The sequence below is a fragment of the Cyanistes caeruleus genome, chromosome 24 (assembly GCF_971803275.1).
Source record: "Cyanistes caeruleus chromosome 24, bCyaCae1.hap1.1, whole genome shotgun sequence".
Taxonomy (NCBI): Eukaryota; Metazoa; Chordata; class Aves; order Passeriformes; family Paridae; genus Cyanistes; species Cyanistes caeruleus.
Genome location: NC_141724.1, coordinates 2,774,607 through 2,791,075, shown reverse-complemented (window position 1 = coordinate 2,791,075; position 16,469 = coordinate 2,774,607). Strand labels below are relative to the sequence as shown.

At 53.3% G+C, this 16,469-nt stretch overlaps 1 protein-coding gene across 28 annotated transcripts in view; it reads left to right on the top strand.

Moving 5' to 3' along the window:
* Positions 1-16,469, top strand: part of FOXP4 (forkhead box P4) — a 55,362-nt gene that overhangs the window by 12,910 nt on the left and 25,983 nt on the right. For 10 of the 28 annotated variants that reach the window (XR_015278965.1, XR_015278966.1, XR_015278963.1 and 7 more), the window contains exons 2-3: positions 6,223-6,439; positions 14,118-14,207. Coding sequence is in view for 9 of the 28 variants with exons in the window: in XM_086861671.1 (XP_086717797.1) it covers positions 6,239-6,439; positions 14,118-14,207 (291 nt within the window). In the remaining 19 variants the exon portion in view is untranslated. Of the gene's footprint in view, positions 1-3,451; positions 3,581-3,680; positions 3,757-3,859; positions 3,998-4,681; positions 4,870-5,573; positions 5,695-6,222; positions 6,440-11,273; positions 11,455-11,572; positions 12,270-14,117; positions 14,208-14,868; positions 15,242-16,469 lie in introns of those variants that run through there. The other 18 variants (XR_015278967.1, XM_086861674.1, XM_086861669.1 and 15 more) reach the window with 13 other exon arrangements.

Here is a 16,469-nt window from a genome sequence, read left to right as displayed (position 1 = left end):
TTTTCTTTGAGGGAAGGATCTGGGATGGGATTTGGTGGGGATGTGCCATGCAAGGACTCCTCAGGGATGGTGAGGGGATGTGTCCCCCCAGTCTGGTGCCCTAAGGGGTGATTTGGTGTCAGGACCCCAGTGTCACCTCCCCCTGTGCCCAGCTGGATTTGGGATCCAACAGGTGAGAGGCTCTTCAGCCCTACCTGTCCTCACTGAGGGGCCTCTCGTGCTCCTGTCTGGGGTCACCGAGGATTTTGGGGCTGGGCAGAGGGTGACCCCGATCCATCTGCACAGAGGGAGTGTTTTGGGATGTTTAAATTCTCATTTGGATTGTGCTGGACAGAAGGAAAGCAAGTTTTTAGGAGGATGAGAAATTCGGGGATGCAGGGCTGGACCTGGCACTGTGGTGGCTGATGTAGCTCCATGGGGGCTTCCTGGATTTTGGGGCGTGCCCCCAGTGGGCATCCTGCAGGATTTGGGTACTGGGCCTGCATCCCCTCCTGATGGGACAGAGGTGCCAGACCGGCATCCTGACATGATGGGACACCAGGCACGGGTCTTGCATCCCAGCCTCAGGGTACGTGGGTACCAGACCTGCATCCCAAACTGAGGTGGCTCTGGTACCAAACCTTTATCCTGACCCACTGGGACGTAGGAACCAGACCTGCATCCCAAACTGAGGTGGCTCTGGTACCAAACCTTTATCCTGACCCACTGGGACGTAGGAACCAGACCTGCATCCCAAACTGAGGTGGCACTGGTACCAAGCCTTTATCCTGACCATTGGGACGTGGGTACCAGACCTGCATCCTGATCTGATCGGGAGCTCATCCTGCATCCTGACCTAATGGGACCTGCAACCCCACCTGATGGGCCACTGCTACGACACCTGCACCCCATCCTGGTGGGACACAGGTGCTGGACCTGCATCCTCGCATGGTGGGATGCAGATATTGGACCTACATCCCAACCTGATGGGGTTTGGGTGCCAAACTTTCATCCTGACCCAGTGGGACATGGGTACCAGACCTGCATCCCAAACTGATGGGACACAGGCACTGGTCCTGCATCCCAAACTGATGGGACACAGATCCCAGACCTGCATCCCGACCTGATGGGACATGGGTACCAAACTTTCATCCTGGCTCAGTGGGACACAGGTACCAGACCTGCATCCTGGCCCATCAGGATGCTCCATCACCCCAGCAGTGACCCATGGTGGGTGCAGAGACCAGCAGCACCCACCGAGGGGCTGCCCTGCTCAGGATCCCCAGGTCCCCACGTGTGGTGGCTCCAGAGCAGTGAGGTGGGAGCCCCATGCTCCACGTCACTATTTAATTAGATGTCCCTGATTAACAAAACTTGGCGTTCACTTCCTCCTGCCCTCATCTTTCCTGGCTCCGAATCAATGGCTTTGATATGCTAATTAGGGAGTAATTTAATTTCAAAAGGCCGCAATTAACAAGGGTGTTGTGGACATGCTGTAGTTAAGCGGCGTAATCTAATTTGCATTAGTAACAAGCAGGGACTAATTAGAAGCTTAATTAGACACTTAGACGGCTCTTGTGTTTACTTTCTTAATGAGATGGAGTGGGGTTCCTTTTTTTTTTAATCTTTTCAAGAGCACAGCGAGGGAAGCCGGGATGGAGCAGGATGGAGCAGCAGCCCCGGTGCCCGGCACGTGCTCCGGGATGGAGCAGCAGCCCCGCTGTCCCAGCACCGGCCTGGCCACCTCCAGCCGGTCCCACACCCACTCTGGGAGGGGTTTTGTGTTCCTCGAAGCTTGGCAGGCAATGGGAGAGGTGCCAGGCGGGCATTGGTGTCTCTGGGAACGCCTTGTGTGGGGTGGGCACAGGATCTCCTGTGGGGTTGGGCTCTGGAGAGCGAGGGATGCTCCAAGGGTGACGGGTTTTGGAGACACAGGTGGGGCTCCCAGGAGCACAGGAACAATCCCAGGGCTTCCCATGTTGGTATCTTCACACTTGCAGGTGCTCTCCAGCTCCCTGAGTGAGCTGATCCAAGGATTCGTGATTTTTAGGGAAAGGACCTCACTGCCTGCCAGTCCCTGGTGCCCACAAGCGTGGCTGGGCTGGGCTGGCACCGAGGCAGGTGAGGAGAGCCAGGGGTGAAGGTGAAGAGCCAGAGGTTGGCTCTTCCCAAAGAAGTTGCTGGGAGCAAGATGAAAGTGGGAGATGAAAGTGCCCAGAGGTGAGATCCCATTAAAGCAGTGCCTGGGCTTAGCCAGTCCCTGGTTCCTTAAATATCTTCTAATTTACAGTAATGCTCCGGATTCCTCTCAGCTCCCCCAGACTTTTATTTTAATCCCCTTTCCACATTTCCATGTGTTTATGTGTTAATTAAAGGGTAAAAAGCCACTCTCGAAGCAATCCTGGGCTGCTGCTTCTCTTCTAGCCGAAGCCTTTTAGGATTAGCAGCCGCTTCCTAAAGCCTCGTGGTGCTGGAGCAGGACAGGCAGGTTGCTCAACTTTCTGGAGCTGGGAGCAGATCCAGTGCCTGAGATCCAGCTTTGCCGAGTCCTCTTCTCCTTCCAGCTGTGCAGAGGAGCATCCTGCAGATTTCCGAGGGTTTTGGGGGGATTTGTCGGGTCCGTTCTCCTTCAGGATCCACCGGTACCAGGGGAGAGGCCACCTGCTCCCCTCCACCTCCTGGGGAGGCTGGAGCTGGGAGGAAGGTTCTGGAATACTGCTTTGGGACTGGGATGTAGTGGGAAGGGTGGGAAGAGCCTCTGGAACATCTCAGTTTGTGTTGTGTCACCCGTGCTGTTGTGGTGTGGTGGGAGAGTTTTCCCAGCGGTGTTTCCCACTGTTTTTCCTTATCCCTCCCTCCTGGGTGATGCTTTAGGAGCTCTTGGATTTTGTGGGCAGGGTCACCCACAGTGGCCAAGAACAGGGACAGCAGGGTGGAGGTGACACTGGGTCCGTGTGTGGCCCACAAAGGACAGCCCAAAATTACGGAGCTGCCGAGGGTTGTGGCGCCGAGGATAATGAGAAAGAGGGAAATCCACTGAAATTGGTGTTGGGGCAGTGGTTTCTGAGGAATTCGTGGCTGTTCCAGCAGGGGCTGGGAAGTGCCACTGAATTTCCGTGTCCATGGAGCAGTGGCATCGCTTAGGACGGGTCTGGATAACCCAAAATTCCTTGGGAGCTTCTTGTGGGGGAAATCACTTCTTCATCTGCTCTTGCTGCTCCAAAAATCCCAAATCCATTGCTTTGAGTCCATGGTTTTGGTCACCTCCACGTTCATCCCTCCCTCCTGGAGGGCTCGGTGGCACACTCGTGGTGTTCCCACGGGAATCGTGGCACACGCGGTGGGAGCCGTGTCCTCAGCGCCTTCCCTCCCTGCCAGGGAAGCTCCGGGCATCCATCAGCCTGTTAATTGCGCTAATTAGAGAGTGCGGAGGTGTTAATTGGAAAAGCCTGGGATCGTGGCTGTTTGCGGGAGGGATGGATGTCAATAAAGCGGGATTGATGGCTGGGATGGCGTGTGCTCCGCGCAGGTTAGCGGCGAGTCGGGGGATGGCAAGGAAATGTTACTGCTCAGATGAAGCAATTGTTAATTAAAAGCCACGGTAATTAATACACCCTCGTTGCCATATGGTCCTGCCGAAGGCTGGGGGATTCGTTGCTCCGTTTGTAATTCTCCGTTTCCTTCCCTTTGTCCTGCGGAAGGTGCGTGGTTGGATAAAAGGGGGGAACAAAAAAGGCAGAGCGGTGGTTCGGCGGCGGAGCTCGGGAGTCTGAAATGGTAATTAATGGTAATTAACGATCCATTTGTGCAGCTTCTGTTGCTGTTGCCGTTGGAAGGGGGCTCCTCCCTCCCGTTTTAAGCAAACCCAGCCTTCCCCACTGGATGCGGGTGGTGTTGGATCTTCCCGCTGACTGTCGGACACCCTCCCTGCCTGGGGGAAGGTCTGATCCTGCCGAGCCCCTCCGGATGCCGCGTACGGAGAATCCCTGGAATATTGCTCGTGTTTGAACTGCGAGGGGTGAGCAGCAGGAGCTGGGATGCTGCGGATCCCTCCCGGCTCTGTGCAGAGCTGCACGTGTGCTCCGGCATCGTTCAGCCGAGTTCTGCTCTTCCCAGTCATCCCGGATCATTCCTGGCTGGAGAAATGCTTGTTCCAAATTTAAATCCGCTTCATAACCTCACAGGCACCGGCTTCGTTTTTATTTTTTTATTCTCTCCCCCTCTTTTTTTTTTTTTTCTTTAAGGTTTTGTAAAACTTTTTATAGGAATGGAAATATTTCCATTATTATGATGATGACTTTCTTTTATGACTTCCCTCGCAGCGTTGTTGGGATCCCAGACACTCCAGCATCCCAGAGGGGTTTGGGAACGGGAAGTGGAGTTTTACAGGACTTGGAGAGGGAACTCAGCTGGCCCGGTGTCCCCAGCTCCGGGAATCACCCGGGCTGCAGGAATCTGCTCCAGCATCCCGCCTCTGGCAGGGGCTGGAACCACCAGAGCGAGCCCACGGCTGCTCCAGCAGCAGAGATTTCCTCCTAATTCCCAACAGTTAAACTCCAGTTTATGCCCGAAGCCAGGAAAGTTTTATATCCTTTCCAAAACCAATTTTTTCTTCTTTTTTTTTTCTTTTTTTTTTTTTTTTTTTGGCCTTTTTTAATACTTCCTGTTGTAACTCTGGATATTCCTGTTCTCCGTGTAAAAGTCAAATCCCTGCTTGAATCCTGACGAGTTTCTGGCCCTGGTGATGCTGTTGGAGTGTCAGACACGGAGCGTTCCCCGTGGATTTCAGAGTGAAAATGGGAACAGGAACAGCAATAATCTCATATTTCTGAACTTGAAATCATTGAAATTCTAAGTGAGGAAGAAAAAAACATAGTTTTAAGGCAAAAGGTGAGGGGTTTATTGCAGATTTTTGCTCCTAACTCAGCATCCTGTGAGCATCCCATCCTTGGGAAGCTTCTCCAACCACGCCGTGCTCCAACCAAACCCAAATCCCAATAATCCCCTTAACCTTGGGCTGTCCCACAGCCACTGGTCTGTCAGCCCCAGAGCCCTGGGACAGTGGGAGGGAGCCAGGAGCTCCTCTTGGGAATGGATGTCACTCATATCCCCTGCGGAAATGACTTTTGAAATGCAGATAATCTCCAACATGCAAATGAGCAGCTCGCTGCTCCCTGTTTAATATGAATGATCAGCCCCTGAATAGCGATTATTACACGCCACATTTCAGCAATTATGTTGTTCCTGGTTTGTCTCGCTGCCTTTTGGGGTGTGGAGGGGGGAAATAGGGGGAAAAAAGAGTGGGGAAGGAGAAAGGGAGGTGGTGTTTTTTCATCCCATCCCTCTGTTTTTGTTCTCATCTTGTTACAAACTCGGCGAGCGGTGGTGGGTGAGCGCTGAGCCCGTGCTGGTGGGATGGAGGGGTGTGGAAATAAAACTGCTTTTCCAGGGAGGAAAACATGTGTTGGGAAGGGGGGAGAGACCCTCGCTCTGGGTGGATTCTGTGCTGCCACTTTTCTGTGTCAGGGCTGGATGTGGCACCAGCTGGATGTGGCAGAGACTAGTGGTGGGTGTGCTGGTCCTGTTTCCTCCAGTGCCAGCCCAAATACTGGAGTTTCTCCCAGAAAAAGGCACCTTCAGCTTCACAACCACCAACCTGCTGCTCATCCAAGCCCACTGAGCAAAAACTGGGAGCAAGGAAGGATTTTCCAACCCGTATGTCACCGTGCTCTTGTTTCCACATCCCAGCTCTGCCGTTCCTTTGGGTTTCCTCAGCTGGCACCTTCTGCCAGGTGGTTTTTCCCTGCCAGGTGGATTTTTCCTGCTGGGAAGTGGTGGTTTGCTGGGAGATGAAGCACTTGGAGGGAATGTTTCGACTTTGTTAGGATTTTCAGGGTGGAATCCAAGGTGTAGGTTTCCTGTGCTCGGTGTGCAGCCTCGCTGGGGCTTCGGCTGCGCTCTCATCATGAAATACTTTGGGATTTGGGGAAAACAAACAGATTCCTGGAGCTCTGTGCCTTGCACCAGGCTCAGGGAAAGCTGGAATTGTGGGTTTTCCTAAGGAGTGGGTTGCGCTTGCTTCACCTAGAGATGTGCAGCGTATTTGTGGCAGCTTCAGATTTCTCTGTTGGGGTGAATTGAGCACAGCTAAAACCCAACAGGGTTCGACACCCCATCCCACCTGGATCTGGGACAGCCAGGGATGCCAGCCCCCGTTCTCAGGCTCTTCTCTCCCCTCTGTAGGTCCTGCTAGCGAGTCATGATGGTTGAATCTGCCTCGGAGACGATCCGTTCCACGCCGTCGGCGCAGAACGGGGTGAGCAGCCTCAGCAATCAGCCCGATGGCGGCGGTGGCGGCAGCGGGGGCGGCCCCGGGGGCGGCAGCCGCGACGGAGCTGCCGGAGCCGAGGCCAACGGAGAGATGAGCCCCGTGGAGCTCCTGCACTTCCAGCAGCAGCAGGTAGGCCAGGAAACCTGTTCCTTCTAACCTGGCTTACACGAGGCAGCCGGGTCCTTGGAGGATGTGGTTTGGGAACAAGACCAGGTTTTGCCCCGCTTTGTCCTCGGGGTTGGGTTTCCACCAGGTTTGGCCGTTCCTGGTCGAGCTGGGGTGAAGGTGCTGCCCCGAAAAGCAGGGGTTTGTCCTTGTCCCACATCCCTTGGGAAGCAGAGCTCTTCCATCCCCACAGCTCGTGGGCTGTTGCTGTTTTGGGGGGGAAGGTCCTGTCTGCTCTACCCCCCATCAATCTGAGGGACACCAAAAACCTTGGCCGTAACTCCAGGAGCAGGGGCTCCCTGAGAGGATTTTGGTTGTCCAGGAGCTGCTTTCCCATTCCCTGTGGGAATCTGTGGGAGATTGAACCTCAGCCACATGGGCCAGGACACGTGTGACAGTGACATGTGTGTGCAGCAGCTCTGGATGTGCCCCTCGGGTCGCCCCTGCCACACAGTCCCCTCTCAGCCCTGGGGACTCACCTTTCCAAACAAACTTTGGCAAAAAAACATCAATTTCCCTCCTCGGCTACTAAATAAGGCAATGATCCCTCTCCTCGTGCGGAGATCGCTTCCCTGAGCCATAAATTCCAGCGTGAAAGCTGTAAAAAATTGCTGTGTCTGATACTTTAGTAGGGAGTGCTGTAAATCCATTACCTGGATAACAGGCGTTCCGCACGCCGCTAAGCCCCTGTTCCCTGCATCCAAAGGGTAATCATGCGTGTAATGCCGCTGCCAGGGCCCCTCCGAGGAGCTGCCTGCTCTCCCTCCTGGAATTCCACCGGATAACGGGAGATCCGTGTCCCCCCCCAGCCAAAAAGATGCAAATCGTGGCTGTGAAATGAAGGGATCTTCTCCAGAAAGTCGGGTTTGCCATCCTTGTGGATGCTCCCGGTGAAGGCTGATGTTTCATTTCACCACCTTGGCGTTTCTCCTGGTGGATTCCTGGTGAAAAGCTGGCTGGCACATGGGATTGTTAAAGCAGAGGGTTTGGTGATCTTCCAAAAAAACCAAGTGACACCTTCACTTGTATGGAAGGGAGAGGACCTATCCCAAGGATTATCCATCTTCTTGCTTCAGGGAGCAGGCTGAGCACCAGCTGGGGTCAGGAATAAATGTCCCCACCGCGGGAGTTTTGGACAATTAGGTGCTTGATGGAGGCTTTGCTCCATCCCCGGGAGCATCCAGCGTTCTCAGCGGGTTCTCGGGTGGCTGGGCTCTTCTCGTGTTGCTCTCTCATCCTGGAGTGTCGGCACTCAATCCTGATTCCCGTTGAACTTTGTGAAATGCCCCCCGAGAACCCTGCAGGGGTGGGATCCACCTCTCATCCCGGTGGGTCTAAAGCTTCGTGTCTGTGGGGGTTTCTTTCTTGGGAGCTTGTGCTCCCATTTTGGGCTGGATTTGACCTTTTCCGGTGCCTGTGACCTCACTGCTTGTACAAGGGTGAAGCCAAACAAGTCTTTGCAGGGAATTTTTGGGTTAAAGCTCCTCTCCAAGGGTGCTGTCTGGAGTGGGGTGGGGGATTGGGGCCATGGGGGTGTTGTGGGGTGTTGTTTTGGGGTGTGTGGCAGCTCCAGCCTGGATTGCTGAGATCACCCAGCTCTGCTGCACTCCGGAGCACAACATTCCCTCGCCATCCATCCATCCTTCCATCCATCCTTCCATCCATCCTTCCATCCATCCTTCCATCCATCCTTCCATCCATCCTTCCATCCATCCTTCCATCCATCCTTCCATCCATCCATCCTTCCATCCATCCTTCCATCCATCCTTCCTTCCCAGTCCACACCACTTCCAAGCATCCCGCAGAGCCTGGGAGGGGAGAGCAGGCGGCCGGTGGGGTGGGGAAAGGGCATCCCCCTCCCCTTCCTCCCCTTCCTCCCCTCCCTCCTCCCCTCCTTCTCTCTCCCGCAGCCCGGGGGGCTGGCGCTGGGGTTAAATCCCTGGATTTCAATGCTCGGGATGGGGCTGAAAAGCCTCAATAGCTCGCGCCCGCTTTGTGCCGGGGCTGGCGGAGGGGAGAGGTCGCCCGGGGGCACCGGGGGGCAGCCCCCGGCCCGGGACCCCCCCGCCGTTGCTGTGGGAACGTAGAGGGACCTCCGGCACTGCCGGGCTCCAAAGGGATCCGCCAGCCCCCCCTGACAGCCTGGATCCCCCCGGAATTCCCGGTGGAGGAAGGAAACAGGGGCAGCGGGGTGATGGGGCTGGCACATCCCTGTGCTGGGGGATCCTCTGGAATTTTAGGGGAGTGGGGATAACAAGCGCTGCTCAGCCACGATTTGGGGTTTTCCAGAGTTATTTTTTTTTGCTGTCTTCCTGCAAAAAATTCCAACTTTTATCCAGCAGCTGGTGTTTAAATGCATGGGGTGCAGAGAATGGGGTCACTGCAGCTTTGGGGTGCAGGGAATGCAGAGAAAGAATGGAAAGAGATCCTTGCAGGCACGGCAGGAGTTGCACGTGGAGAACCCAAATCCGTGTGAACCTGGTGGAGCAGGGATGTCCTGGGAGAACCGAGGGGACAATCCCCGAGTCTGACATGCCACAGGAGCTCCTTCCAGCTCTCAGTCCATGGAAAAGGAGACATCCGGAAAATCCAGCTGCTCTGGTGTTGTTTGGGGTTGTTTCATGATGTAAAAAATGCCTAAAAAAATTTGCAGCGTGCTGCAGACAGACGTCAAAGAAACGAGGAGGGATAAACAAAAATAAGGCTTGTTTTGAAGAAGGAGCAAACGAGACTTTTTTGGGAGTTGGGGCAGGGTGTGGAGGGGGAGGAGAGGCACTTTGCTGCCCTGGGAGAGATACCATTCCATAAAACATGTGATCACATCTCAAATATATTGTGTAATCCTCTATTATTAGGGTATTTAAGATAAAAATGAGGCCGGAGCACTTAAGAGAAACTCATCTCTCTCTTCACTTTTCTGATTCATATTTAATATTTCACTGAGGACGAATGCAGGAGCAGTTTTTCTTTTTTTTTAACCCCCCTTTTTTTCTCCCCTTTCCCCCCCTTTTTTTCTCCTTTTTTTCTCCTTTTTTTCCATGGGCTGGGATTGTCAGGAGCGTGTTCCTTGTGCTCTTAATTAGTGGGGCTGAGTTTAACCCCTCGCCTGTGAGGACTGAGGAGTCAGGAGCAGAGGAATAAAGTCCAGGAGCACTGGAGCAGGGAAGAACAGCTGGAGCTGGGCCACAGACACGGAGCTGGGTGTAAAAAGGACTTTTTTTTCCATTTCCTTGTGAGGAATTGTGTCATTTTTTTGTTCATTTGGATCTTCTGGAGCCATTTGGTTGTGGTTAAGCGAGGCCAGGGCTGGGCTGGTGGAAGTGCTCCTCAATATGGCATCATTTACTGTTAATATCCAGCTAAAAATATCCCTGTGTGTTGTTTTAATGGTGCTAATTCTGGAATGTGACGATGTCATTTTTATGAGGTTAGTGTAAAAAATCTTCCTTATTTTTTTTTTTACCTTTTTTTTTTTTTTTCAGCCCTTCCCAACTTCTTTCCACCCTCCAAAAGGATTGGAGGGAAAAAGGGAAAATAAAAATTCCCTTCCTCCCTCTTTCCATGCAAAGTTCTTGCTTCAATGGAATTTTTCAGGTGCTTTTCCTCTTTTTGGAAGGTAAACCACCATATAAAGCTCTGATCTAGGTGGAAAATCCCTCAGCTGATTTCGGGCAGCTCTTCCCAGCTGGAGCATCCAGGCTGGAATTAAAAACTCCATCCTCATAAAGTGAAATATCTGGTTAATGAGGCACTTTCAAATACCCCAGGCAAGATTTTCCTTTGTCCTGGGATTATTTTGGGTTGAATTTTTTGAGGGGGAGGCTGTATGACCCATGGATGTCTCCATGCTCTCCAAACTTTTTTTGGAGCTCTTGACCCATTTCTTCCCTATCAGAAGGCTTCAGAGAGGCTCTGTTGGGGCAGGTTTGGAGGAGGAAAAGGCAGGGATGAGGATTAATCCAAGGTGTGGGGTGAGGCAACTCTCCCTGGGCTCTTCCAGGGCTGGAGCCAGGTGTTTCCTCATGGCAGAAAGGAAGTTTGTGGTGTTTACCATGGAAAAAGGAGCTAAAATCTGCCCTTCCTGGGGTCTGGAGTAGCATCCAGCACATCCAGGGGTGGATGTGTGAAGTCCCACAGGCTGGAGAGGGAAAAATCAGGATAATCCTCAGGTAGGCTGGGTGGAAGTTGGAAAAAGGGGCTGCTCCCCTGCTGGAGGATGAGATGTCTGGAGTTGGGGATGGTCCAGAGAACTGGAGGGATTTGGGGTCTGAGAGAAGGGAGGAACATCCCTGGGGGGATCCCAAGAGCCGGGAAACCTCCGGTGCTGTGGGAGCAGGTCCTGGCAGGGCGGGATTAATCCCTGCATGGCTGGGCTGTTTATTGACCCCATTCCTGCACACACCTTCCAGCATCTCCCACCTTTCCCTGCAATTTCCATGTCTCCATCCTCTTCCTCATCCTGGAATGTGCTGCTCTTGGGGAGGGCAGAGCCAAACCACATCAGCCCTGGCTGGGTCTGAGACACTGCAAACTTCTTCTGGGATCAACTGGTGATCAGAGGGAGCCATCCAGGCGTTTGACACCAGGAATTCATTCCCAGTTCTGGCTGATGTGCACCTGGATAACACCAGGCAATGGGATATAGGTTGATTTTTATTTATAAATAACTTTTCCTGTGGTTCACAGAGGTAAAATCCCATCTACTCCCACAGAGAAACTCTTCCTTCTGCTTCCCACCTCCTCAGCCCCAAGGAGAGGCTCTGAGTGACACTTCCCTATGGAAAAGCTTCATCCTCCCACCCCCGGGCTGCTCTTCCTGCAACAAATGCAGCTGACAGGTGGCTCTGCATCCCAAAATTCCATCCTGAGTGCTCCACACGCTCTGCCCAGCCCTGCAACAGGTTTCCATCACTGTGCACAGGCTGAGCCCAGGGAGGGGGCAGCTCCAGGCACTGCCAGAGAGGCCCCTGTGTACAATTGTGAGGCCATGTCGGGTTTCTTTTCCTGTAAATCTTTGTAATTTCGTGCTTCAGAGCACAGCAAAGTGAGGGAGCCAGCGGGGAGTGAATTAAATTCCCCCCTGAGAGGCAGCGCGGTGGGGCCAGGCCGGGCGGGCACCCCAGGCTGGCCAGGCCTTGGGTTTGGGAAGAGAAAATTCTGGGAGAAGTCTTGTGCAGCACTTTTTGTGTGCTGGAATTCTGTTCCTGAGGCTTCCCCCTCTGTGTTTTCAATCCCTGCCGTGCTGATTTTTGCCAGGCCGGGGCAGGGGCCTGCCCTCGCTGGGTCTCCTCTGTGAGGTGATGCTTGCAAACACAGCAGGAATTGCACGTGGAGAAGCCAAATCCATGAAAAACTCATCTAAAAGACCCTTGGAAAAGCAGCTAAAGCCAGGCCTTGGGTTTGGGAAGAGAAAATTCTGGGAGAAGTCTTGTGCAGCACTTTTTGTGTGCTAGAATTCTGTTCCTGAGGCTTTTCCCCGCTCTGTTTTCAATCCCTGTTGTGCTGATTTTTGCCAGGCCGGGGCAGGGGCCTGCCCTCGCTGGGCCTGCCCTCGCTGGGTCTCCTCTGTGAGGTGGTGCTTGCAAACACAGCAGGAATTGCACGTGGAGAAGCCAAATCCATGAAAAACTCATCTAAAAGACCCTTGGAAAAGCAGCTAAAGCTCAGGGATTTGCTGTGGGGATGTGGGATGCAGCCCAGTGCTCCAGCACCCATCGGGCCTGGCACTGAGCTGCCTCCAAGTGAATTCCTCCACCTTGACTTTTAACTGGAATTACTGTTTTCATTTCCAAAAGTAATTAAAATATCAGACCTTGAACTGTCATAACTGTCACAGGGTTTTTGTGCTTTCATTAGCGATGCACATCTATCCCTGGTAATAACAGGGAAAACAAAATGCCCATGGAGAAACACTGGGGCTGAGGTGGCTCTGAGATCTGGACTGTGGGATTTTTCCAGCAGTGATTCCCAGCTGGAATCACTGGAATTGAGCTGGAACTGCTGTGTCTGTCCTCAAGGATCTGAGTTTTAAATTGTTTGGATAAAGGAAGTTTGGAAGTTTTTGGTTGGGCGGTTTTGGGGGTGCTCAGTGGCCGTGGAGCAGCTCTAGGTGCACAGCTCTGGTAATTCACCACAGGAATAGGAAATTAGGATCCATTTGCTTTTTAAATTCCTCAGGTTTCGATTTTCTTGGGGCTGTCTGGTTCATGTGATGGTGACAAGCACAGCCAAGGGTGCCCAGTGCTGCGCGCACGGTGTTTGGTTTGGGATCCCTGCTATGAAATTACAAATTCTTTATAAATTAAAAAAATTAATTAATTAAATTTATTTATAAAAATTTACAGCTGGGTCTGTTAAACCCTTTGCTCTCAACCTCCAGCTGGAAATTTCCTCTTATTTTCCACATGCCCTTGTAGTGCATGTCCAACTGCACAGGCCAGGTCAGGTGGATTTATCCACTAAAAAAACCAGATGTGGCATGGCTAGGGCATCCTTTGTTTTTTATGTACTTTTCCCAGGAGTTCCCTGTGCAGAGGAGCACAGGGAAGAGCTGAAATGGGATCTAAAATGCAGGGAATGACTTTTCATGGATGCTCCATTTGAGGAGGGGCTCTGGGTTGGGGTTTTGTGGGTGCTCCTGGTTTGGATCAACAGGTGAAGTGTGTACTGAGCTTGGAATGGATTTGGGAGGGGGAGGAAGGAGGGTGGAGATTTTTCAGAAATGTGCCCCCAAAAAAACCCCAGAAGGAAGGAAAAGAATCCTTGTAAAGCAGAAATAAGGAGCAAACAGGTCTGGGAGCACTGGGTTGTTTTCCTCAGAGCTTTATTCCTTTTCCTGGCTCCCAAACTCTTTTTCTCAGCTCACACTTGCTCCTCTTTCCTCCTCTTTGTAGGATTTTCCTTAATTTCCCCTGTTTTTTCTCCAGCTGCCCATAGTGCTGGGCATGGCTGTCTCGTACCTATGTTTTTCACAAGTGCGTTTTATCAATTTCTATTGTTTTTTCCCCTGTTTTTGTGGGATTCCCAGTGAAACACCTTCATCCCTGTGAAAAAACCTGAAGAAACTCATCACTTTTTCTAGGCAAACCCCCCTAAAAACAATCAGGTTTCATGGTGGTCACTTGTGTGGGTTGCTGAGCACCTTCTGCGTCACCATCAAATCCATTTGGACACATTCCTGGATTGTTTCAGCCTGGGATCCCGCTCTTGGCTTCACCCAAACCTGGAACTGTCTGCTGCTCCAGTGCCTCAATCCACTTAATAAAATGAAATGCCCACAGTGGCTTTGGGCACAAGGGACAGCAGCAGGAACATGATGGTGGCTCTGGAATAAATCAGCCAGGAGCCAGATCTCTGGGTGGCTGTGCCAGGGCTGGGCTTTGGGAATGACTTTTGTGACATGGGAACACTGGACCTAGATTTTGGGAAGAGGACAGGGTTGTCCCCATGGGGGCTGGGAGAGTGCTGGTCTCGACTGGGATGTACTGGTGTGGCAGGAGGGAGCATCGGGGAGCGCTGGTGCTCCTTGTGCATCAAACCCATCCCGTGAATGAAATCCATGGAGAAGCAGCCAGAGCTGGAGGAGGAGGAGGAGGAGGAGGAGGGAGCCTTCCTGATGCCCACCCCTGTGTCTCTCTTGCAGGCTCTGCAGGTGGCTCGGCAGTTCCTGCTGCAGCAGGCCACGGGGCTCAGCTCCCCCAGCAGCAACGAGGGCAAGCAGCCGGCGGTGCAGGTGAGCCCCGAGGACGTGCAAGTGTCCCCCGTCACCCCCTTCCCGGGAAGGGCTGGGCCACAGCTGTGTGACAGCACAAACCCCTGTCACCTCAGTGGATGGAGCACTCCGGGAGTTAAATCCTCTGGAAACCTCCAGAAGTTTCTTGGGAGGTTTTTTTTATTTGTGTGGGAATGGAGAAGGGTCGGGGAGGGGAGGTTTTGTGTCACCACTTTTTGGGACAGTGTTTTGGATGCAGTTTCCCGGGGTTGGAGCATCCCAGGATCGATGCTGGGTGCTGTGAGGGTGGCACTGGGCTGGAAAAGTGAACAATCCTTTGGGCTGGAGCCAGGGCAGGTCCTCCAGGATGGGACAGAGGCCCAGCTGGGATGGGGATTTGTAGCACTGACAGGAAAATGGGCTTTGAGCAGACACATCCTGCTCCTGTAGGCATGGGGAACCTCCCGTTTGCTCCCCTTCTCTGCCAAAGGAAAAGGGCAGAAAATGGGCAGGAGAGGGGTGAAATCCGGAGAGAGGGGGGAGGCAGGGAGAAGCAAAGCCCCGGCGATGGGAAGTGACAATTTAAATAGCTGTGCGGAGGGGCTCTCCCTTCAGGCTAATTAAATTTATCGGAGAACAGCAGGTTACCTTATTAGAGCCACGTGGGTTTAATTAACAAAGGAAAGTAATTAGCACAAGCGCTCTTGGAGCTGGAGGTCCTGCCTGTGCCAGGCTGAGCCAGGTGGCAACAGGAGCCAGGCTGGGATGGGCAATCCCGGGATCCTCTCCTGGCTTGGAGTGCCAGGGCATGGCTGAGCCATCCAGCAGCAAATCCCAGGGCTGGTCAGGAGAGCCCAGAACCCCCGGCTTGGGAAGCAGCAGCTGGGTGGGAGCAGTGGGAATTAGTCAGGGCTCCTACGGCACAAACAGGCGGCTTTTTCCAGCGGTGCCGGCAGGAAGGAAATGCAGTCACTGCATGGAAAATGTCTGCAGAGGACAAAGGCGGCGAGGGTGAAGTCAGATTCCGGTAACCGGCGCCTCGCTCCCCTCCGTGGGTGTGTGTCCCTGCACTCCTCCTCCTCCTGCTTATCCCTCCTTGCTCTCCCTGGTACTCCCGGCTGGATGCAGCCGAACATCCCGTCCTTCCCTTGCCTGCTGCTCCCCAGCCTCCCCTCCCTGCCTGCCCATCTGGCCAGCGCCTTTTGCCGGAGCGAACTGGATCTCCTTCCTCCCTCCCTCCCTCCCTCCCCTCCTCCCTTTTTTTCTCTCTCCGTGTTGCAAAAAGGACTTGTGAAAGTTGTAGACGTGAGTCAGAAATAGCTCATAACTCAGCAGCGCCCGGCAATCCCTCCCCCCGCGGCCCCGCCGGCAGCTGGAGCGGGATCTGACCGAGGGGAGATAGGGGATTAAGCAGACTCCTTTGAAAGGAAGTTTATCTAAGGCACGGTGGTGTGGATGAGACTGGCCAGGACGGCTGCAAGAGGAGGAGGAGGAAGGCTGGATCCCAGCACAGCCTCCTTGGCTTGGAGGCAGCAGGAAGCACAGCAGAATGGGAATGTTTGGGAATTGGGGTGTCCTTGGGGTGCCAGCCTTGGGTCCCTGCCTGTGGATGTGCAGCCCCCCAAGTTGGGAATGGATTTTGACATCCGTGGGGAATTTTGTCTCCCCTCGGCTCTGTGCCAGCCGGCTCCTGGCCCCCCGTCCCAGGGGAATGAGCAGGAGGGTCCTGGTGCTGGCAGGGAGAGCAGGAGACCCCCTGTGCTTGCCCACACCGTGCACTCTCCTTTTCACCCCACTGATGGGGCTGGGATGTTTTTGGGGCACCAAGCCAGCGGGAATATTAATGACATTCCCGACAGGCTGCGCTTAAAAACAACCAGAGAGCTGCTGGGCTCAGCAGCATCTCGGACTGGGAGTTGTTTTTGGAGTAGGGACCCTCTTCCCACAGATGCCTGGAGGTGTGTGTGGAGAGTCTCACGTTGTCACTCCAGTTACAGCTGCAGGAAAGGAGAAAATCCTCCAAAACCCATCTTTGTGTTTTCTAAAACATTTAAAAATTCTTTTTGAACTTTAAAACTCTTGGAAACTTGGTGGGCATTGACAAAATGTTGCTTTCAGTGTTGCAGGGCATTGTCATCCTGGGATGGTGGGAGCAGCAGATCCCTCTGGGATCCAGTAAAGTAAATCCGTACAAAAATGGAAGGAGGTGCTGGAAAAGCAACACCCCAAGTTGTCAGTGCTGGCTTGGAGGCACCTGGGAGTGATGGGGTGCCCTCTTTGGGT